Source organism: Gekko japonicus, unplaced genomic scaffold, assembly GCF_001447785.1.
Source record: "Gekko japonicus isolate JY-2015 unplaced genomic scaffold, Gekko_japonicus_V1.1 scaffold2932, whole genome shotgun sequence".
NCBI classification, from domain to species: domain Eukaryota; kingdom Metazoa; phylum Chordata; class Lepidosauria; order Squamata; family Gekkonidae; genus Gekko; species Gekko japonicus.
In genome coordinates this window covers 89,777-113,207 of record NW_015164748.1, presented here as the reverse complement: position 1 = coordinate 113,207, position 23,431 = coordinate 89,777, and the positions used below count along the sequence as shown (strand labels likewise).

At 48.6% G+C, this 23,431-nt stretch overlaps 1 protein-coding gene across 1 annotated transcript in view; it reads left to right on the top strand.

Annotated features, from left to right (window-relative positions):
• The first annotated feature begins 3,602 nt into the window (after positions 1-3,602).
• Positions 3,603-23,431, top strand: part of DTX4 (deltex 4, E3 ubiquitin ligase) — a 58,195-nt gene continuing 38,366 nt past the window's right edge. The window contains exon 1 of the mRNA XM_015409647.1: positions 3,603-3,813. Within this exon, the coding sequence (XP_015265133.1) occupies positions 3,603-3,813 (211 nt within the window). The remainder of the gene's footprint in view (positions 3,814-23,431) is intronic.

The following is a 23,431-nucleotide window of genomic DNA, read 5'->3' as shown; positions in this document are numbered from 1 at the left end:
GCTGGATGTCCCTGGTTCGAGAGAGAACTCCAGCATCTCACTGCCTCTGCATGGCCAGATGTTCTCACCACCCGCCCCTCCTCCCCAAGTCATCCTGATGAAATAGGTGAGCACGCTCACAGCAGCAGGAGAGATAATTTAGAAGGATTGGCTTTCCCCAGAGTGTCGGCTTCCTGGCCCAATGAGGGATGATAGAAGCTGTAATGGGAAGGTAATGAACCTGTGGAAGATGAAGGGGGTCCTCCAGCCATGATGCAAAGGTAACAGAGGACATTAGTATTGCTGCGATCCACCTCCCTCCTTCCCACCCACTGCGTTCCCATGCAATGGGCGCGAACTGTATGGTCTATTCCCGCCAGCGGGAACTGGACCCATTGGTCCTTCTCTGGTTCAAATGTCTTTATTATGCCTTCCCTGGTTACCTGTAGTTATTCCTAACAATGTCCTGTTCTGGTTAAACCAACGCTTTGAAATAAACCTTACTTGCTTTGCAACGTGGAGTTGTTTTGAATGCTTGGGACCCAACACACGGGCCAGAAAATGCGGGGGGGGGAGGTGTGGCTCTTTGCGCCGTCGCATTCTGATGCGCAATTAGGCGATCAGACTTCACAGCAGCACACTGGGGCTTCCACCATCGGCACACACAGCAAAGAGGACGCTGGCGCGATCACACCACAGGAGTCCGGAGGCAGCCCGTGGCAAACCATTTGCTGGTAGGTCGATCCTGGTAGCTTTTAACTACACGGCTTCAGCGGCTTGCCGCGGGTTGGCCCCGGGAGTGCTACGCCTCCCAGATGTTCCGGTGAGATTGCGCCCGGAAAATCCGCCAGAGTACCATGCCTTCAACGGGGCAAATGTTCCGTGTGACCGGGGCCTTTAGTGGCTCCAGGAATAATCTCCACGAAGAAGCTGCAGGAACGCTTCTCTGACCTGGTCAGTGAGTGGGGAAAAGAGAGGTGATAAAACTCAAAGGAGTAAGGAGGAAGCTCTCTTCGGTTGGTGCAAAGTCCATAAGAACAGACAGAACTGAGGAGGCAGCCATTTTAACCACTTGCTGCCCCAGAGAACTACAGAAAGCTTAATAGTAATGGAACTCTGTAGAGATGTGTAACCTCCTAAGCTTTAAGAGCATGTCCTATTTTAACATTTGATAAGGCATGTATAGAGAGAGGGACAGAGGATTTGTGTTTTACCCCGTTCTTTTGGAGTCCCTTGCTCAATCTGGTGCTGTGCTAAAAGTATGCTTGTGAACATTTTCTTTTTAAAAAATACTTTATAACTTAAGATGCTGACAGTGGTTCTCTGTGCCACATAGACCTCCACCATCTTGGACATGCTATTTTAAAAGGGATGCCAAGGGGAAGGCAGGCAGTTGGGAAGTGGCTACTCCTCCAAGGGTGCACAAAGCAAGAAACTGCCGCCATGGTGACCAGGCGCAGGGCAGCAGGAGACACAGAGGCCAGACCTCTGAACTTGGAAGGGAAGCTGGGAGTCCTGACCCTCCCAGTGGGCAATTCCTTACAAAGGTCAGGTGGTGGCGGCGGGCTACCCAAGAGAGAAAGAAAAGCCTCTCCTGGTGCTGGGAAAACCTTGGAATTGGCAAGGTGGAATGAGGCCTGCAGTCTTCACCTGGTGGTGGAAAAGAATGATGGAGATGATGAATGAATCTTCCCGCGGAGGAAATTCCATAATTTTGGAGCCATGATTGAGGTCCTTTCTCACACTGCCACCCATGTAGCCTCAAATGGCAGCCCCCCCCCAAAGCAGCACCTCCCCATGATGATTGTAGTGGTCAGATAGGTTCATATGGGAGTAGGTGGCCCTTACTGTATGTAGGCCCCAAGACATATAGGGCTTTAGATGTCAATACCAGCACCCTCAATTGGTCCTGGAAGCAAACTAGGAGCCAGCATAGGTGGAAAATGTGAATGGTCAGGGAGTCCACTGACGAACTGTTAAGTGTTCTTGTCCTGGGAGAGAATGCTATGCACAGTCCACTCAACACACAGAGGCTGTCTTGTGTGAATAGGGCAATGTTAAGTGCATATTTTCTATCTTTGATACATGTGATCAAAGACCCAGATTTTTGAGGATATGCTTTTTGTATGGCAAAGCTGGGGGGGGGGGAGTTACCTTATTCACACAAAACTGTGACTGCTCATATTGAGAAGATTGTGCATAACACTCAGCAAAATCTACAAATAGCAAAAGAACTGAAAAGGGCCAGCATGTATATCTCATGCTTCTTGCCATCTATTGCAAAGATCTGATGCAAAGATAAAATGTAGTAAGAAGTATAAATCACTTTGACCACTGAAATATTTCTGGATTATAGTCATTATAGGTGCTAGAGTGTTGGCTTGATTTTTAACTCAGTTGTAGTGTAACACTTCACATTGAGGTTTGAAAATTACAGTATTTGGGAAACTGCATTTGCATCATCGGCTGCTCAAATATAAATTTGTCACATCTGAAAAATGTGTGAAGCTTCCTCACGTGAAACATGCGTGCCTTCCTGCTGGAGAGAGGCCGCAGCAATGAAGGACAGGTGCAGAACACATGACAGGCAGGCCTGAAAGGCACGGTGGACAGATTTTGCACAACCGACGCCTCCCTTCCTTTCCCCATGGCTTTCATTGGCCGCTGATGCACCAGCTCCCCCTACGTATGCTGGGTGAGGTGGTTCAGTCCCTCTTGCCGTTGCTGTCCGGTCTGTCCGGTCAGTAGATGGCGCCCCGACGCTGGCCAGCGGATGGGTCTGGGTCTGGGTTTGGGTTTGGGGGGGGGGGGGCGCACATGAGGTAATGGTGGTGGTGAGAGGAGGCGGGGGCTGGAGAGGTCGCGTTGCGTCCCCGGGCTGCCCGCGTCTGCTCCAAAACGCTGCCGAGGCAGAGAAGTCCAGAAGTGACCCATCCCCGGGCCGGGCCGCGCAGTGGGTGTTTGCTTCTCAGCCCTCCTCGGAAGGGGGCCTCGCGTGGGCTGGAGGCTTGCAGTCCCCCTGCTGTGCCGCGGAGGGAATCCCACTCGCCCAGATTCCTCCTCAAAAGGAGGCCGGCAGAAAAGCAACAGGGAGGTGGAGCTGGAGGGAGGGCTGCCTGCCTCTGGTGGCCCCCCCCCCACGGGGCGGGGGGGGGGAGACGACGACTGAAGCCTGAGAGTCTGAGAAGGGTCCCGGTGCCATCGCAGGGAGGCAAACAGGCGCGGGGGGAGAGGCCACCACTAGTGCAACGGAGTCGCGGCGCCTTTGCCGTGGAGAGACGGTGGGACCCCGCCCCGAGCCCCTGTGCCGAGCGAGTGGCGGAACCTGCTCTTCCAGCCGGCGGAGTGGGTGGCTGGCTGGCTGGCTGGCGGTTGTGTTTCAAACGCAGGGAGGAGGCGCGCGCATGGGCCAGGCGGCGGGGCGAGCCGAGCGCTTGTTCCCAGGGCTGCGCCTTCCGGGCGCACCGGCAGCCAGGCGGCTGAGGACCCGCTGAGCAGTCGCCCGCCGCAAGAGGAGGAAGCCTCGGGAGGAGGACCTCTGGGACGGAGATGGAGCCGGCGGCCGGGCCCTGACGGAGCGAGCGGAGAGGGGGCTCCCGCAGAGAGGGCTGCTGGCAGCAGAGATGTTGCTGGCCTCGGCCGTGGTGGTCTGGGAGTGGCTGAACGAGCACGGGCGCTGGCGACCCTACAGCCCGGCGGTGAGCCACCACATCGAGGCGGTGGTCCGGGCCGGGCCGAGAGGCGGGGGGAGCGTCGTCCTGGGCCAGGTGGACGGCCGCCTCGCGCCCTACATCCTCGACCTGCAGTCCATGCACCAGTTCCGCCAGGACACCGGTGAGTGAGGGAGGGAGGGAGGGAGTCCCTGCGCGGGTCTGCCCCGTCCCGTCCCGTCCCGTCGCTCTGGTGGCCAGGGTTCCCTTCCCCGCCCCGAACGTGGGAGACGCTTGGCGTGAGGGACCGGTCTCTCGATTCCACTGCCCGCCCTCGGAAGGGTTCTCCCTTTGGGCAGAGGCAGAGTCCGGCGCTAGAGTCCAATACGGACTCTCCTGAGACCTGTGCGGGTGCCTCTGGCCCCGGCTTTCACCGTGAGAGAGCCGTCAAGAGAGAGCTGCCATCGATGTGCTTGTTGGCCACCTGGATGGCTTCCCAGGTTCCCCCACCCCGTAGGCAGAATGGTGCCTTTTCTGAATAGGGCCAGCACCAGCATGTGCACGTTTTGGACATCAGTCCCTGCACTGCACACGCCATTGAGTCTCTGAGACCTACATGCAAGCAGACACTGTTCTCAAAGGTCTTATTTAATGTGTGTGAATGCTAAGCATTTGCACCGGCAAACAGTAATATATGTGACTGAGAAATACTAAAGTCTGTCTTGCAAAAGCTTGAAACAAGGAAAAAATGTTTTCCATCTTCCAGAAGGAGGAAAACCATGACTGCAGGCCTGTGCACACTGACTTGGGGGGTAAACTTCGCGAATGTTGTGAGACTTGCTTCCAAATAAACATGCATAGGATTGGCCTACCTGAGAAGAGACATACATTATAAAGTGTGTGTGTCTGTAATATCAGGACTTCTTTGAACAAATACTGAGTAATGAATAATAATACCAGGCCTTTCTATGTGTGCATATGAGCAACAGGATGCATCGGAATCTGACATTAGTGATTCCCCCAGAGGGAAACGTGAGATGTTGCACATCCATTACACAGAGTCCTTGCAGTGCATTTTAACAAATCTGGAGTAACTAACCAGTTGGGCTTCTACGCTGATAATAACTAATGAAGATTAGAATCTCAACCTCACCTCTGAGCGTGGATTGAAAAAGGGGGAAATCTGCTGCTTAATCATCCAGACTGAATGGGGGTGTATGATGAAAACGGGTTAATAAATCTTAGTGAAATAATCCTGAGTGTACACTGTGAGAGTTTCGGTGTAATTCAGCCGACAGCCTTAAAAATGAAAGGAAACAATTGCCATTTGCAGTTGTCATCTAGGAAAACCCATTAGGCCAGGACTCTGTAACCTGAAATTGACAGAGATGCAATGTTTCTGAATATCTTCAGTGAAGCAATTTCAGTCTTGTGAAGGATCAAGTGTAGGTGGGAAGGGAGAGACAGAGAGCTATCCTTGCTGACAATACCCTGGGAAAGCCAGCAGCTTCTTGGCTGGGAATTCCTGTTTGCTATTGCCAATGAGCTCACTTCAAGGAGGGGTAAAGCTGTTGGATCAAAAGAGGAGCTGGGAGGAGACAGCAAGTGAATCAGGCTCCCAAAGTGGAGAGAGAGGAATAGAAAGCCTGACTCTTGCAATGGTGCAGGGAATGCAAAGTGGATGAAATAGAATTGAGAACATTGTAAGGATGTGAAGGAGAAAAGCAGAAAAGGAGACAGGAGAAACGTAATCAAAGGGGAGAAAGTGAACCGGGTATTTCAGAGAAGGATATAAAGCAGGCAAGTAGGAGGAAGATAAGCCTACTAGGGGAATGGCTGGGAGAGGGAGCCCTGCATGTCCCTCTTTTTTGGGGGGGGGAAGGAAGCAGGTTTTGAGACAGAAGGACGGACTACAAAGAAGGAGGTCAGGCTGCTAGCTGTGGGGCTCATTCAGAAGTTGGAAGGTAACTATTCTGCCACCATCTCAGTATTACTAAAGAGAAACGCTGATATAACAAATCAACAATCCATCATAGTTATATAAAGAGAACAGACCAGAAGTGATGCTAACTGTGGTCTGCAGTGCTGAACTGATTATTTGTTCTCTGTCTTCCAAGAAGAGAATATGTAGGTTTTCTTTCAGTATTTTAATAGGAAAAGTTGAAAAGTTTTTTTTAAGCATATGCTACTTAAACTTCAGCTTAATGAGAATCAAAACCAACAAAGAGTCCTGCAACAGTGAGAGGTCGTGTGGTGTCGTGGTTAAGAGTGCCGGACTACTATCTGGGAGTCGGGGGGGGGGTTGAATCCTCACGTGTGCCATGGACACTCACTGGGTGATCTTGGGCCAGTCATACTCTCTCAGCCTAACCTACCTCACAGGATTGTTGCAAGAGATAATTCTTAAAATACCCAGGACCAAGACCATTCTGAATTGTTCTTGGAAATTTGCTGGCAATCAGTATAATTTATTTGAGAAGAAATGCTAGACATTCTGTTTGGCTGGTGCCAGTAAGCAATGTTGCTGCTACATTCTAGACCAATTAAAATTTTTATTCTGTCTTCAAAAGCAGTCCTGTGCATAGTGTTTTGCAGTAGTCTGATCTTGATTATCATGCCAGATTATCAAGGCCAGATCTCTGTTGCTCAAGAGAGGTTTCACCAGGCAGAGTTGGGAAAAGACACTCCTGCTCGCCAGAGAATTCATAAACAGAACTGGGTTCAGGAACAGCCCGTAGTTAATATTCTGAACCTTCAAGGGAAATTGGCTGATGGGTTCTAGGCCACGGAAGCTGATGCTGTAATAAATGTATTAGTCTTCAGTGTGCTGGAAGTCTCCCATTTTCTGTAACAGGCTAGCATAGCAATCCCACTGAAATGTAGGATGAGTGTGACCCATACGGAATAGGCCTTTAACCAACTCCTAGATCAACCATTCCACCCACCATGGATATACAGATTAAACCTTAGTTATTTGGCCTTTATCCAGCCCATTGCTAACTCAGGGTACAGTTCAGAGAATCCCCTTCCTCGGTAGGCTTCAAGGAAAGAAAAAGGTATTATCAGCTTAGTTACTCCCAATACTTATGACCTAATTCCAAAATCTATCTCAACCTGTCCTAAAAGCTGTATGTAGACAGTGTGGGAAAGAAGATGAAACCTCGTGACACTCCACAGCTCTGTTCCCATGGAGTGGAGCAGCCGTTCCCCAGTATCCCTTCCTGTTATATGCCTGCCAAATAAGAACATAATCACTGCACAGCAGTGCCTCCATCTTCCAACCCTCTCAGGAAGTCCCAAAGGATACCATAGTCAGGTATCAAAGGCTGCTGAGAAGGCCAGAAGAATCAACATGGGACACACTCCAGTTGTTTCTGTTCTGATGAAGGTCATAAACCAGTGCTTCCAAGGAAATTTCCATTCAAAAATTATACTCCAAACTAGACTGAAATGGGTCTGGATACATTATATCCATTATTCCCACCTGGAATAATGTAAGTCAAGTGTGCTGGGACCCTATCTAAGAAGAGCCGACGTGCAGTGTGTCTTCTATACCTATCAGGATTAGCCCTTGAGGCAGGATGATGGGGGAGATATTCAACTCCTCAAAGCTGAAGCTGCATCACCAGCTGCTGTGAAATAAGTCTTGGTGCGCGGCTGCTCTGTATGAAAGAGGGCACTTGTAATGCTTAGTGTGTGGCTAAATCTGTGCTGCAATACAGAAGGCCTATGAAATAGAATATGTATTTTTGCTGTGGAGCTGCACCATAGCTTTATGAAGGCATTTGTTGTTCTGGAAACTTACAGATATAAGATCATTGTTAGCACAGTCGGAAATTCTGGTTGTCCTTTGGCAGTGGTGTAGAGTAATGAGTTGAGAGCATGAGCTATGAGGTGGATGTTTTCAGTTCAAAAATCTCAATTCTCTATTAACTGGGGTAGTTTTAGTCATAGCATGATGGGCTTTTATCTGACCCACGAATATACAAGGGAGGGAACAGGAAGCTGCTCGGGGGGAGCGAGCCGGTGAGCCACTCCAATCGTGGCTTCAGGGTGTGGTGGAACAACCTCTTCTGTAGCAGTTTATTTTAGCGTCAGCCTCCCTGGGAAGTAGGGGGCCGCCACAACTACAATCATGCCTGCCTGCCTGCCTCCCCTGGCACCTGGCGAGGTAGCTCTTTTCTCTATCTGACTCCGCAGAAATGGTGTACCAAGGGTGGGGCAGGGCTGGGGGGGAATGGACCACCCCAGGTGCATTCAGTGAGGGGTGCCCAGAAGCCCAATGGGGAGAGGAGGAATGGGCTGCAGGGACACAAGTCCAATCACTGACGTTCCCACTCAGGGAGCTTGCTGGCACGTGATTGGTTTGCTCTTCCTGGGCTACCAATAGGATTGGAGGGATTAGGATCCTAGCCCAGGACGAAGTTTGACATAGTACTTCAATTAGATGATTCACATACAGTTACGTATTGCAATGGCAGCTATTTAATACATCACAAACACCCAATCATTTGTCTTCCCTCCAGCACAGACTCTTGCATTTCATTGGTTACAGTACATGCTTCAGCCAATGGTGTTGTTCCAGATTACAATCCGGCTGAGGTTTCAAGCTTTACATTACAAGTCAATGGTAAAGACACAACAGTGATGCTGGAAAAGAGGATCATCCCCCCCTCCCCATGCCCTCAAGCGAGTCTCAATCAAAAAAAGAAAAGTTAGCAAAAAATACATTTTCTTCTTGCTCAGCACAGTATTCTTAACTGTGCTGAGCAAGAAGAGAATGCATCCTTCCCTGTCCACAAAGTCAGGACCCTCTCTCGTCCTGTTTGAAACAGGCCAGCCCTTTGCATCATAAGAACAACTGGAAACGTGATCTGGTCGCTTCATTTCTTGTCTTTCCATGGGACTGTGAGTTCGAGGTTAAAACTGAACTGCTCCAATTAAGCTGGGTAATTTTCTGCCTGTGCCCTGATTAGACTTTGTTTTCGGTTTCTTTTCCTGGAAGGTCGTGGAAGGTCTATATGTCAAAATTGATTGTCTTTGAAGCATGTTTGTATTTTGAGTAAAAAATAATATTGTTAATTGGGTTGGCCTGTGACCTTTATAAAGTTTATATCTCCGGCATCTGGCGTTACATTTTATGGCACATGTGACCTGACCTGACAAAGTGACATTTATGTCAGATCTGGCCCTCGTAATAAACAAGTTTGACATTGTAATGAATATCAAATGCTTTGACAAGTTAAAGCAAAACAACTCTATAAATGCAACGTTACTGTTATATTGTGAGCTAGAGCAGCCCAGCACCTGACCTGCTACTCTAGAAGCTTTCTCCTGCCCCTCTGGCTACCTTTGGGCAGTGGCACCTGGTGCCTCTGTTCCGGCCGCCATTTTCTCTTATGACGTGACATACATGCAGTGTGTTGTAAGGTAACATGACAATTGACACAGGAGGAAGGAGTTTGGGGCAGCAGGAAAGAATAGTGAGAAGCTTGATGTGAGCTGCAGGCCGCCCATTGCAGAATGCAGACTTCCCATTGGCTTCACTTGCTACCAGCCCCCTCATGTAATCAAGTCACCCGTTCAGCGGTTGCTGCTGCTGAGTCTGGTGGAGGAGGCAATAGTGCTCTGTGCCATTTTGCCTGGGCCCGTTAAGTCCCACCGAGGGCCACTTACTTCCCTGTTTGCCAGCACCCAGCCCACACCGAGGATCCTTTCCCTCCAACTTTTTATTTTTGCTATTTTACTTTTTAAAAATGGAAACCATGTTGAAAATAAATTCTGTGGGATTCCAGTTCTGCATTGTTTTCTGAACAACCGTGAATCATATCTCTTCTTCCCCCCCCCTTCCTTCACAAGGTGAGTGTGGTGGTGTTTGCAGTCTCACCTTGTTTGTCCAAGGAGTTTAACCTTCCCTCCATGAGTGAGTCTTACCTTTCTACAAATCATCAGCCTCCTCTTCCCCTCCGCCTTCCTCTGTGGCAGGCAAGCTATAAAATGCATACTGAGCCTGACCTCTCACCCCTTCGGCTTGCGAGGGTATTTGTTATGGAATGCACAGGTCAGAGAGGGGGCTGTAACATGTTCACATTTCACCCACTCATTATGCGATTCATCAAAGTCCTTCCATTTAATCAAGTAGTACAGTCAGTTCCGTTTCAACTTAGAATCGAGGATCTCTTCCACCTCCTGGTGGGGTTCAACATCTGCTCTTTGCTTAAGGACAATTTTACTGAGGACACTTTGGCTAAATAATCATAGGAAGGCACCTTCTGGACCAGAAATCAGTATTAGTGAAATATCACTTGGCATGTGATTTCATTTTTGGAGGCCTCGCTTATACTTTTTTTCTGTGCCTAGTGGTTTCAATTTGGAACAATTCTTTTCTGGTCCATCTTGTATTTATATTTTATATTTGTATGATTGTCCTGTACTATTACATAAGCCAATATGTTCCTCACTGTGTTTGACTTCTGAAGAAGGCCTATACAGGCCAAAACGCGTCAGGTCAAGTCCATTAGCCCTTGTGTGTTAGATTCTGATATTTTTACATGAGGTGTGATTGGGCCCTTATATATTTTTTAATTCTTTGTTAATAAATACATGTATCTTTTTATATACCATATATATAAAGCTTTTATTGTTGGCCCTCTTATCTACTTGAGTAACCTTTTCAGGTTCTGGATCCCAGGTTTCTAGGTTGAGTTCCCCCCCCCTTTTTGTCCCAGGGTTCATCATCCACCATTAGAGGAGGTGGAGTAGCTGGATGAGGTCTCCACTTGTTTGGGCCCGGATCCCTTTTTAGTAAACTGAAATGAAATACAGTATGAATATGCCTCAGAGTTTTGGGTAAATCAAGTTCCACAGCCACTTTGTTCAAGACTCTCAACACTTTGAATGGGCCAATATACTCCCACCCCAATTTCCTCCCCGGCGGGAGCCCCTTCATATTTTTTTGTGGAGAGGTACACTGAGTTCCCAGGTTGCAACCCCCATTCAGGAGCTCTCCCTTTATCAGCTTGCTTTTTGTAATCCTCTTTCGCCTTTCTCAGAGTCTCTTGGATCGTGGACCATCGTTCTTTTAAGTCCCCCCACCACGATTGCAAATCTCCCTGTTTGGGCTCCTGAGTAGTCACCGTGGGGAGGGGGCCCCTTCATACCCGTGCACAGCTTTAAATGCACAGCCTTAAAGTGGGAGAGGCCGGTGGCACTGTGCACTGAGTTATTATAACTGTATTCCACATAAGGGAGGAGGTTGACCCAGTTGTCCTGCTGGTAATTGGTGAAGCACCGAAGGAATTCCTCTACCATTTGATTCACCCTCTCGGTTTGCCCATCTGTCTCTGGGTGATGGGAGCTGCTGAGACCTTGTTCTATCCCCAATACCTGCAGCAGTTCCTTCCAGAACTTAGCGATGAACTGCGACCCCCGGTCTGAAATGATCTTGCGGGGGAGGGAATGCAGCCTCACAATGTGGTGCGTGAAGAGCTTGGCTAGTGACTTGGCCAAGGGCAGTTGTTTGCAAGGAATAAAGTGTGCCTGCTTGGAAAACATGTTGACCACCACACAAATCACAGTTTTACCTTTATTGGGTGGTAAGTCAGTTATCAAGTCCATAGAAATCACTGCCCATGACCTCTCTGGCATTTCAAGGGGTTGTAAGGTCCCAGGGGGCTTTCCTGTCCTCCGTTTCCCCATTAGGCAGGTCTGGCAGGAACCCACGTATTGGGAAATATCTGCCCTCATACGCGGCCACCAGAATTGCCCTTGAAGGAGGTGCAGGGTTTTCAGGTATCCATAATGCCCCGCCAGTTTATTTTCGTGCTCCAGAATCAGGATTTCCCCCCTAAATGCTTTAGGTACGAACAGCCCCTGTACCAACAGCCATCCCCATTCAGCTTTGCTGAATTGTCAGTTTGAACGTCCTCCATGTCCCCTTCTGTAAAAGCTCTTTTAAATTTGTGAATCCAGGGTTCAGCTTCAATGGGGGTTTCTGCTTTTGCTTGGCTGCGAGTTACCACCGCCCCGCCCCCTGAACTGGGTGGGTGTGAACATTGAGTCTATGACTCCTTCACTCTGGCTTTCATGTTGCGGGAGGCGAGATAGTGCGTCAGCCAGAGAGTTCGACTTCCCAGGGAGGTGCTGGAGGGTAAACTGAAATTTAGAGTAAAACTCCATCCAGCGGAGCTGCTTGGTGTTTAGGCGCCTAGGTGTGCGTAATGCCTCCAGGTTTTTGTGGTCCATCCACAGTTCGAACGGCACCCCCTCCAGCCAGTGCCTCCAAGTCGTAAGGACCAGTTTGATGGCTGCCACCTCCTCATCCCAAACAGCCCAATTACATTCTGTGGGGGAGAACTTCTTAGATACATATGCCAGGGGGTAGAGCTTTCCATCCTCCCCTTGTTGCAGGATTGCCCCCCCCCATAGCCACATCGGAGACATCGACTTGGATCACAAATGCCTTATTTTTGTTAGGATGGTGTAAAATGGGCTCAGAGGTAAATAGCTCCTTGAGCCTTTCAAATGCTTGCTGGCATTCCAGGGTCTGGTCCAGCTTGGTACTTGGCTTGCTACTGTCGGGACCCTTCCCCTTAGTTTTTAACAACTCAGTAAGGGGAAAAACCACCTGGGCGAAGTTTGGGCTGAATGTGCGGTAGAAATTGGTGAACCCGAGGAATGATTGGAGCTGGCGTGGGTTCAAGGAACTTTCCACCCCACCATGTCCTGCACTTTATGGGGGTCCATGCCCAGTCCCTCCCCTAAAATCCGATATCCCAGGAAATCCAGTTCATCCTTATGAAACTCACACTTGGAGAGCTTGACAAAGAGCCAGTGCTTATACAGTGTTTGGAGCACCTCCCTGACCAACTTTACACGCGAGTCTTTATCTTTCGAATAGAACAAGATTAAACTAGCGCCCCCTTGAATAAATGCTTGTGTAACACTTCATTGATTAAGTTCATAAAAACCCCAGGGGCCCCCACTAAGCCAAATGGCTTCACCAGGTATTCAAACTGTCCCAACGGGGTATTGAAAGCTTTTTTGTGCTCGTCCCCCTCCCGAATGCGCACTCTGAAATAAGCATCTCGCAAGTCAAATTTGGTGAAAATGTGCCCCTGGAAAGCTTCTACCAGGAGGTCTTTGATGAGGGGCTAGACATTGGACATAGACACTGCATTTATTTTTTGCCCTGGCAAAATCTCTGTAGCACAGTCTGACTTTTGGTGGGGGGGAGCTCGTCTGCCGCCTCCTCTTTGAACACTCTAGCCAAGTCTTTGTACTCAGGAGGGATGAGATTGTGCTCTCCCTGCGCCAAGCAAACACTCCGGAATGGGGACTGGTGCCTCCCCCCACTCGGGGTTCCACCCATGAGTTTTGCATTGGGGGTCTGGAAAGTGCAGGGCCCCTCCACCCCACTGAAGATATGGCTCATGATCTCTGAACCAGGGGTTGCCTAGCACCATTGAGAATTTTGCAGCAGGTTTCATAATGAATGGGCGTTGCTCCCAATGGGGCCCCATCCCCATCATCACAGGCATGGTTTGATACTTGCACACTTCCTTCATTGGGGACCCATCCATCTGGGTGAAGATTAAAGGTTTTGGCAATACTTGGGCGGGTACCCCTAAGCCCGGTGACTAATGCTGGTCTGATTAAGACCTGGGCACACTGAGAGTCGATCAAGGCTCTCACTCATATCTGGGTGCCCTGCTCGGGGTTTATCTGGGTGCCCTGCTCAACAAAGAGGGTGAGGTTCTCACCAAACTTGGTTCGTGGGACCTTCGGACCTGCCAGGTTGCACCCTTCACAGCAGGTCCCTAGCTTTTCCCGCCGGCGTGTTGGGCTTGAGCTTGTCTCCACTGGAGGAGGTGCCATCAGTTTGGAGCGGTTCTCTGCCTCGCAGGCCACATGTATCCAGGGATAGTGTATTCAGGGATAGTGGGTTGCCCTGGGCCAGGGCCCGATCCAGAATTGAATGGTTCAGCCTGGCACAGTAGAACTCAATGAGGACTTCCTTAGGCCACCCCTGGAGCTTTGCAGCATGTATTTTGAACTCGTCAGAGTACTCCCGCACCGAGCGGCCACCCTCGGTTGCACTCTCTGTCTAGCTCCAGGGGGTCCTCATATTGGCGTCAGAGTGCCTACATGAAGGCATTCACATCTCGGAGTTCTGGGTCCCGGAGGTTGTGGAGACCCACAAACCATTCGATCACCTGGTTCCAGAGGTGCAACTCAATAAAATCCACACAGTGTTCATCAGTGGCAAAAGTGGGGTCCCAATCGCAGAAGAACTTGCACACCTGCAGCAGAAAAATGCCAGCTTCTCCAGGGTGCCATCTAACGTTGCTTCCAGGGCATCATGGGGCCGCTCCAGAGTTGCTGGGCCTGCAGGAGGCCTGGGCAGCCCAGCTGGGCCAGCAGTAATGACTGGGGGTGCCGGGGGAGGATATGGGGGCACTTGCAGAGGGGCAGGGAGCACCCCTCCAGCTCCATGTTGGGCCCATCCGCGATTCCTGAACTCTTGCTGGATGGCATCCATGATGATGCCCGGGATATCCAGCATCATGTTTTGCATCTGTCGCCTGTTCTCTTCAGCCTCATCTCTGAACTCCCTGCGGAGATGTTCAACTTCAGTGTCCTCTATGACATGGATGCGCTCTGGGTCGTCCTGGAAGGAGCATCTGTAGCGCCTTTGGGCACTGTCATACACGAACCTCTCGAACCTCGGATCAGGAGTCAACACCCAAGTGGGCTCAGCCCAGGTGGGGTGCGGCATCCAGGAGTTGCTGGACCGCGCCCTGCCTTCTGCTCCTTTGGACTCCGTGGTTGTCACCAGGGCCGCCATGATCTTTTACTCAGTCATGGTGCCATCCGCTGCAGTTGTAAGCACTTCCCTGTCCTCTCTGCTCATCACGGCTGTGGTGCAGGAGGTCGAGGAAGGAAAAACCAATCCTAACAATTTGTCAGAATCCTGGTTAAATCAGTTCTAAACACCACTCACTTGAAGAAAGTTTAGTTTATTGAGACATTGAAAAATACCATACTGAACACGAGCTTTGTTAGGACTGAAGGTGAAAGCGCAGAGATTGCAGATATATTGTGTTCAAGCAAAGTGTCAGGTTCAACAGCAAGTAAATCTCCACACACGTTTCCAGGGAAGCGTTATGCTTTATTAGACTACAGGTCTGTTACCATGTCCACAGGGTTATTGTTAGGAATGACAATAGGGCGGAAACATCCCTACATATAGCAGAATGAGGCAAATGGCCAAGCAAATGAAATCCGAGCGCGCGCGCGGGAATTCCCCTGGCGGGAGGTTACATAATAAGCGGGAGAGTCTCAGTGCCCCATGAGAGCTGGAATATTCACACCAGCAGTGGAACACAAGCCCTCCCTCCGTCACAAGGTCAGACAGATAACTCAGTCTGGCAGCACTGGTTCTCACGGTCTCCCTATCGCTGTTTACGGCAAGTAGGCAGAGCAGCGACCAAGCTATGAGGCATGCGCCGTAGCGCCAGGGTCAGAGAAGGGAGCAAGCAAAACATGGCAGCTAGCTGACATCCTGCCCCCTCAAAAACACATCAACCACCTCCCGGAGCAGTCGGGAGACCTCCCGGTTTCTCCAGGAACTGGTGGTGGACTTCCGCAGGATATTAGGGGCCCGCACATCTTTACCCGCCACCCACTCCCGATGCTGGGGACCCCAATGTACCCATTCTACCAGATAATACAATTGTCCACGTTTCACTTTAGAGTCCAGAATGTCGTATATTTCATAATGTTCCTTACCCTCCACCAGGACAGGCACTGTCGGTTCTGAGCGCCATAGATTAATTGCTGGACTGAGCTTCAATAAACTGAAATGGAAAATTGGATGGACATTCTTTAAGTTCTTAGGCAAGTCTAATTCTACTGTTACATCATTAATCAACCTTACAACTTTAAACGGGCCAATGTATTTCTACGCCAACTTCTGACAAGGCTGCAGAATCCAACCCTCCACCTTTTTCTTGCCAGCCTGATGTTTGTAGGCGGCTTTGGCCATGTCCAATGTTTCACAGATTTTCAGCCATGCCTCCCTCAATGTGGTACTCTATTCGGACGCCTCCCCCCCTGTCACCGGTGTTGAAGTCAGAAAGGGGATCGGGGAACTGTCATAACCAAGAGCAGCTTTGAACAGTAACATCCCTATGGATGCGTGGTGAGCATTGTTATAATAGAATTCAGCAAGAGTCAGTAAATCAACCCAATTGTCTTGTTGATAGTTTGTAAAGCACCGTAAGTATTGTTCAAGTGTTTGATTAACCCGTTCTGATTGTCCATCCGTCTCTGGGTGATAAGCACTGCTCAGCCCCCGTTCTATGCCCATAAGTTCCATGAGCTCCCCCAAAACTTCGAGACAAATTGGGAGCCCCTGTCCATTATTATTTTGGTAGGCAGTGTGTGGAGCCTGAAAACATGTTTGAGGAATGCTTTGGCCAATGTCCGTGCCGTCGGCAAACTGGGGAATGGAATGAAATGAGCTTGTTTGGAGAATAAATCCACGACTACCCAAATTACCGTCATGGATTTGCTAGAAGGTAAGTCTGTGATGAAATTCATGGAAATCACCTCCCATGGTCTATTGGGGGTCGGCAATGGCTTCAGTAATCCGTGGGGCTTCCCCTTACATGGTTTACACATGATGCAAGTTTGGCAGGAGTGTACATCCAGAGATAAATCCTTGCGCATGTGCGGCCACCAGAACTGGCGCTGTAGAAGGTGTAGTGATTTCACAAAACCTGTGTGGCCAGCCGGCTTAGATCCATGTACCAGTCCCATTACCTCCCCCCACAACAGTTTTGGAACAAAAAGTTTAGTGTCCTTATACCAGCACCCGTTTTCCCCAAGCACTAAATCCCCCGCCACCTCCACTTCCTGTTTGTCCAGCTCTGAAAAGGCAGCGGTGAACTTGGCTTCCCATCCCCCGGGGGGGGGGTAAAAGAGAGGTACGTTTAGCCTGGCCCTGTGTCGTCACCACTCCGCCCAATTGAGAAGGCGTGAACATGGACTCTAGGACCTCTTCTCATCTGCTTTCATGCTGCGGGAGGTGGGACAAGGCATCCGCCAGCGAGTTTGATTTGCCTGGGAAATGGTGCAGGGTGAATTGAAACTTAGAGAAAAAAATCAGCCTGCCAGAGCTGTTTGGCGTTTAGGTTCCGAGGGGTGCGAAGCAATTCAAGATTCTTGTGATCTTTCCACACCTCAAATGGCCCCCTCACCCCCTCCAACCAATGTCTCCACGCGGAGAGAGCTAGCCGGATGGCCCCTGCTTCCTTGTCCCATACCGACCAATTGCGTTCAGTGTCGGTGAATTTGCGGGACATGTAGGCTAGGGGATGGAGTTTGCCATCAACTCCCTCTTGCAAGATCGCACCGCCCATCGCTATGTCCGAAGCGTCTGTTTGCACCACAAACTTTTTAGTTTCGTCTGGGTGCGCCAGGATGGGTTCGGTGGTAAACAGGGCTTTCAGTTTATCGGATGCCTCTTGGCATTCAGAGGTCCATAGCAGTTTAGCCCCCGGCTTAGCAGCCTCTGGCCCCTTCCCCTTTGTTTTCAGTAAGTCAGTAAGGGGCAAGCTCACTTGCGCAAAGTTCGGCAGAAAATTTATATGGAAATTTGCGAACCCTAAGAAACTTTGAAGTTGCCGGCGAGTCCTGGGGCCCTCCCACCCCAAAACGTCCTTTACTTTTCCCCGGTCCATTTCTATGCCGCGGGGGGAAGATGTGAACTCGCATTTTGACAGTTTGGCAAACAGTTTGTGCTTGTGCAACTTTTTGAGCACCTCTCTCACCAACTGCAAATGAGAGTTCTTGTCGGGGGAGTACAGTAAAATGTCGTCCAAGTAGACCAGCACCCCCTTAAGCAGGTGCTTATGCAACACCTTATTTATTAAATTAATAAAGACTCCCGGAGACCCCTGGAGACCAAATAGCATCACCAGGTATTCGAACTGGCCCAAAGGGGTATTGAAAGTGGTCTTAAATTCATCCCCTTCCATTATGCGCACCCGAAAATAAGCGTCCCGCAAATCAAGCTTGGAAAAGATCTTTCCCTTAGCCACTTCAGCCAAGAGATCTTTGATTAACGGCATAGGGTATTCTCCAAACAAGCTCATTTCATTCCATTCCCCAGTTTGCCCACGGCAAAGCTGATACAAAGGCACTAAAGATCAGGACCCAATCACCCCACGGCATTTGCCCACCAGAAATAATGGTCAACTACACCCCCCACACACTAAGCACATACCCCTCTACAGAAATAAAGCAAAACAGGTCTCTGCACACATCAAAGCATTTAGGAAAACAAAAGCATTTGTTTTCACACCCCTCTTACCTTCCTTCTTCCTCTATGTCAGGCAACCTATAAAATGCATACTGAGCCTGACAGTTAATGACACAAGTGTATTTGTACTGTGCCTGTTGCCATTCTATTTAGTTGGATCATTCCCAGTCCTGGGCTGCAATTCCTGATCTCACTTACTAGAGAGTAAGTCTCATTCAGCTCACTTGAGCTTACGTCTGAGTATGGGTGCTGTCATGAGACAGAATGTCTTCTCTGTTCACCCTTTCTGTAGCCTTCATGATTTTGTAAAACATTTCCTTTCCTACTGTGTCCAAGAAGGGAAGATTTAATAGATTGTTGGGTGGATCTTCCTCAGTCCAGAATTTGATGCCTATACATTTATGTAGGTGTGAACACCCTGCCCCAACTCTAGCATCCTTACTATTTCCTTCCTCAATATGATAGATGTGGGTCTCATTTTATGATGTCATTACAGCTGCAGGACTGCCTTTTCCTGATTGGACATAGGGAAGTTTGTATTCTGAAAAGGGCTTTTGCTCCCTCTAAGAGAGCCATTAGCATGCACACCAGCTCCTTGTCTGTGTGGTGGTGACCGACCCTCCCTCCCCCAAACCCAGTCCTTTACTTCGGATAAAAGCACTGTCTGTGGTTGCCACAGAGATGAAAGCAATGTGTCTGCCTGTCCTTCCACCCCCACCCCACCCTTGCTGAATTTGCTGAGGCGAAGTCAAACTAATTTTGAAGTCTAACCTTGTCTCAACTTGGCTCTAGAGCCAGTGGGTCTGGATAAAAAGTGGGCTCGGCAGGCTGCCTGTCAGTCTATATCCCTTTGTCAACTCCGAGACAGGCTGAGATTAATGTTTGCTTTACTCTTGGAGAAGAAAAGTCTGGAAAAGAATACCAACAAAAAAAGTTTCCTTCAAGCCTAGGGGTCCTAGGAATTAGAGGAGGCATTCATTAAGAAGCAAGATTGAAAAGTTTATGCTTAGTGAATTTAGAATTTTATCTAGAGACTAATTTCTTTGTCATTTTATATTGTACTTTTAACAGTCATCATGCTTTACAGTCTTTTGCTTTTTTCCTTCTCACAATAATTGTGATGTCATCAGTATTAGAAGTGCAGAACTGAGACTGAGGCCACAGATGAGCAGTAGGTGTCATGTTGGGCGCTACGTTGTTCTTGCAAAGGCATGTGCCATGCAGACTGCAGTAAGCCTGGTAAGCCATGTGGGAGGGTGGAGAATATAGTGCAGATCGAAGTTCCCATGCAAGTACCCTTCAGGAACTGGGTATGACTGGAAGTGTTTCCTGAGTGATGCTGCAAAGTTTTATATTATATCGAATGTATATTTTCAAGGAGCTGGGTTATCTCATTTCATCTGACAAAGCAGGCTCTGGCTCATGAACGCTCTGCATTTTTGAGTCTTTTAGGTGCCACAAGACTTTGTCATTTTGACAGTGAAGTAGGGTTAGGCTGAGAGATGTTGACTACCCCAAGATGGTAGCTGCAGCTGTGTGACCGAGTGGAAGTTTGAACCCAGTTTTCTCTGATTCACAGCCAAGCACTCAGTCCACCGCACTACACTGGCTCTCTGTTGTTGTGTTAGGCCACAGCTGTGCTAGTATTTGAACCCTGGTCTACTGTTTTGTGTATCAGGATACTCCCTTAAATTCAGGATGGTACTCCTAGTCCCATGAAAGAAGAAGGCAAGTTTCACGGCTTCATAAACCTTACTGTTGTGGGTACAGAGTGTGAAGCTGCTTGCACTTCACATTGGGCACATACCCTTTTCTTTTGCCTTGCTGTGGCAAAATAAACTAGGAGATTTAATAAGTCCCACAGTAAAGAATGTGGCTGGTGATTTGTTTCCAGATCTGAAATGAATGACGTAACATGCCTTCCCCCTTCTCAGACACACTGAATGCACTTGACCTTTGGAAAAGATTTTTGAGGTGCTGATTGAGGGGGCATCATGTTGGGCTAAAACGTTAAGGAACATGGTGGACTTTGCAGCGTCTGTTTGTGCCCACTTCTTGCCCTAATGGAGTTTTTCAGTATTTTATTAAGTTTCCACAATACATTTTGGCTTTAGTTTACACAGTGTTGGCGTGGTGGAAGAAAAAGGTTTTCTCTTTCATGTATCAGGGGAACCCTTGAAGGAATTGTCCAGTATACTGATGGGAACCGGCTTGGCTGTAATGTGGAAAACATTGATCATTTCACCTCTGTGGTGGGCACAAGGCCATCCTAGTAGTACTAACTTGAATTAACATTTCATGTAGGGCCACAGACTTTCAAGGGGAAGCCATCATTCTTGCTTCCTCTATACTTTAAACACTTAGAACTTTAAACACCTAGGACAGATAGAAGAAAAAGCACATTAAAGATTAATTTAAAAATGAAGTAAGTAGGCAGGTGAACATGGGCTAAATCTTGCTGAATGTAAGAAAGGGAGCTCAGATCTCTAAAGTTAGGATGCTCACACAACTTTGGCAGAGAAGAAACTTGTGGCTCCTTTAGAAACTGAATGCTGTCAGTATCCTGTTGTGAAGCCGCCTCAAAGAGGGATGGGCAACATTCCCCTCACACCCCAAGTGGTCTTGCTGAATGAGTGATTGTTCTGCATGTCTCTCCTTCCTCCCCTCCCCATTGCTATGAATGTTGTTGTTTTGGGTCATTAAGGCGTTCTGATGGTAGAAGGTCATGACCCTGGCAGGGCCTTGAATAGCTATTGTCCCTTTTCTTCCCTTCTTGAATGGAACGCTGATGGCCTGTCTTGAATGACCCAGGGAGCGAGGGATGGCAGGAGGATTTTCCCACATAGTTGATGGATAGAGCTAGATGGGGCCAGATGCTGAAATTCCAGCATCCCCGCTCCCCCTTAGCATTGGTTCCTTCCCCTTCTTGTGATGGATTATAATAAAGTATGGAGAGCCTCTGCTAGCGGGACCAGGGTTTTGATCGTAACAGGCTTTTCTCTTACAATGCCTAATTGTATCTTGGAGCCCACTACCCACATAGTTTTCTCAGAAAATCCCCTTTCTGTCTGAAAAAGTGGTGCTGGTGTGTGTGGTCTTCTGTAATGCAAGATTTTAGCTTTGCTGAAGCTTAATGAGTCAAAGAATTTTTGAGAGAACAGAAACAAGGAGAAATTTCCAGGTGTTAACTGTAGAAAGCTGATAGTCTTATTACACACCGAAGCAGGCTCAAGTCGATATAGATGTTATGCAATATAGATGTTATGCCAGAATTATTACACACTTAATTTTTATGCAATAATTATTAAACAATTATTACACACTTAATTACACACAGTTATTACACACTTAATTTTGTTTTGTTTTTTTGCGTTATAAATGTTTATTATTTCTGTTTGTTTGTTTTTAACATATCAAGAAATATAATAACTGCAAAACAGTATACAAAACCAGTTAGTCATCAATACAATACAAATTTTTACAGCATACATCAACAGTCATAACAAACTAAGTTAGTACTAAATCTGATCACCTATACATAGATGCTATGTGAGCTATGATTCCCACAGAATTGAGTCAAGTTTAAAAGATAACATCTTCAGAAGTCTGCTGCTCTGATTCACAAGAGGAGTCTCAACAGTAAGGTGGAGGTCTAGTTAAACTCAAAAGTATAGCCATTGTTTTTGAGTTTCCATAGGACTTTGTGCTGCAACTATCCAAGTTTCCCTCATTATTAGTCTCATTCCATGCCTGCTCTAAACATGTTAGCACACCATCTGGAAGGAAGTGTGCACATTTCCCCACTCTTCAAAGGTCCACGCTAATGCCATTTCCCTTCCATCAGCCCTTCCTAGGTGCCATATTTTTTGCTGCAACGTTGGACAGCTACTTTAGGGGATTTGTTTGTTTAATCAGTAATTGCAATGGCACTATAGTACTATAACAGTCTATTGCCATCTATTTCAAATTTTAATAGAACAGTTATAGTGCAGACATAAAATAAAAAGGGGGGAGCAAGTTGCCATGGTAACTGTGATGACCACACCCCTGAGAGCCACTGTGGAGTTGCTGGAGAGGAAAAAAACGGGGGGGGGGAATGCAGTAAAGTACGCAGAAAACTCCACTGTGTGGAAGCTCTGTTGCTAGTGTATATGCCTCTGTATTCATAGCAGCAATGGCAGCAACACAAAAAATCCTCGCTATCTGGAAGCAGCAAGAGTTTGCAGAGACATAGAAGGTTGCACAACAATCAGGACTAATATAATGGGGTTTATGGTGTGTCAGATTGCATTATGTGCATTTTATTTATTTAAGAAATGTTACTCAAGGTACACGCTAAAAACAGAACTGAAAATATATCAGTTAAACAACAAAATAGTAAGCTATAAAATTTCAGTAGCGTATAATATCCTTAGCGTTTCCACACATAGATTTCAGGGCAATTTATTTTACTAATGCTGATTAGCTTTTCAACTTTAGGGCTCTCACCTGTGTCTGGGTGCCCTGCTCGGGGTTTATTACAGTCATGGTTACAAAGAACAAAGGGGGAGAGGTTCTCACCAAACTTGGTGCGTGGGACCTTCGGACCTGCCAGGTTGCGCCCTTCACAGCAGGTCTCTATCTTTTCCCGCTGGTGCATTGGGCTCATCTCCGCTGGAGGAGGTGCTGTCAGACTCTCCCCGCTCTCCCGCTCGAAGCGCTTTGGGTAGCTTCATCCACGCCCCTTGCACCTTGGGCTTTTTCTTGGAGGTCTTTTGCTCGCTCGCCTTCCCATCCCTGGGGCTCTTGTTGAGAGGGCAGGTGGCCAGAAAGTGCCCTCGGGCTCCACATCTTAGGCACAGGCCCTGTCGCATCTGTTGGCCTCTGATGGCTTCTCTCGTCTTGGGTTTTGTCCCCGTTGTTCCACTGCCACTCTCGCAGGAGCCCGAGGCTGGTACATCCGCAGAAGTTTAGAGTGGTTCTCCGCCTCGCAGGCCACCTGTATCCACCCGCTCAGGGTTAGCAGGTTGCCCTGGGCCAGGGCCCGATCCAGAAATGAGTGGTTCAGCCAGGCCCGGTAGAACTTAATGAGGACTTCTTTGAGCCACCCCTGGAGCTTTGCAGCGTGTGTTTTGAACTCGTCAGAGTACTCCCGCACCGAGCGGCCACCCTGGCGCAGACCCCTCAAGCGGGTGCATGCTCTCTCTAGCTCCAGGGGGTCCTCATATTGGCATCGGAGAGCCCACATGAAGGCATTCACATCTCGAAGTTCTGGGCCCCAGACGTTGTGGAGACCCATGAACCAGTTGGCTGCCCCGTCCCAATAAAGTCCACATGATGCTCGTCAGTGGCGAAAGTGGGGCCCCAATCGTGTAAGAACTTGTGCACCTGCAACAGGAAAAATGCCAGCTTTTCCGGGGTGCCACCTAACGTTGCTTCCAGGGCATCATGCAGCCACTCTGGAGTCGCCAGGGCTGCAGGCGTCCCAGCCGGGCCA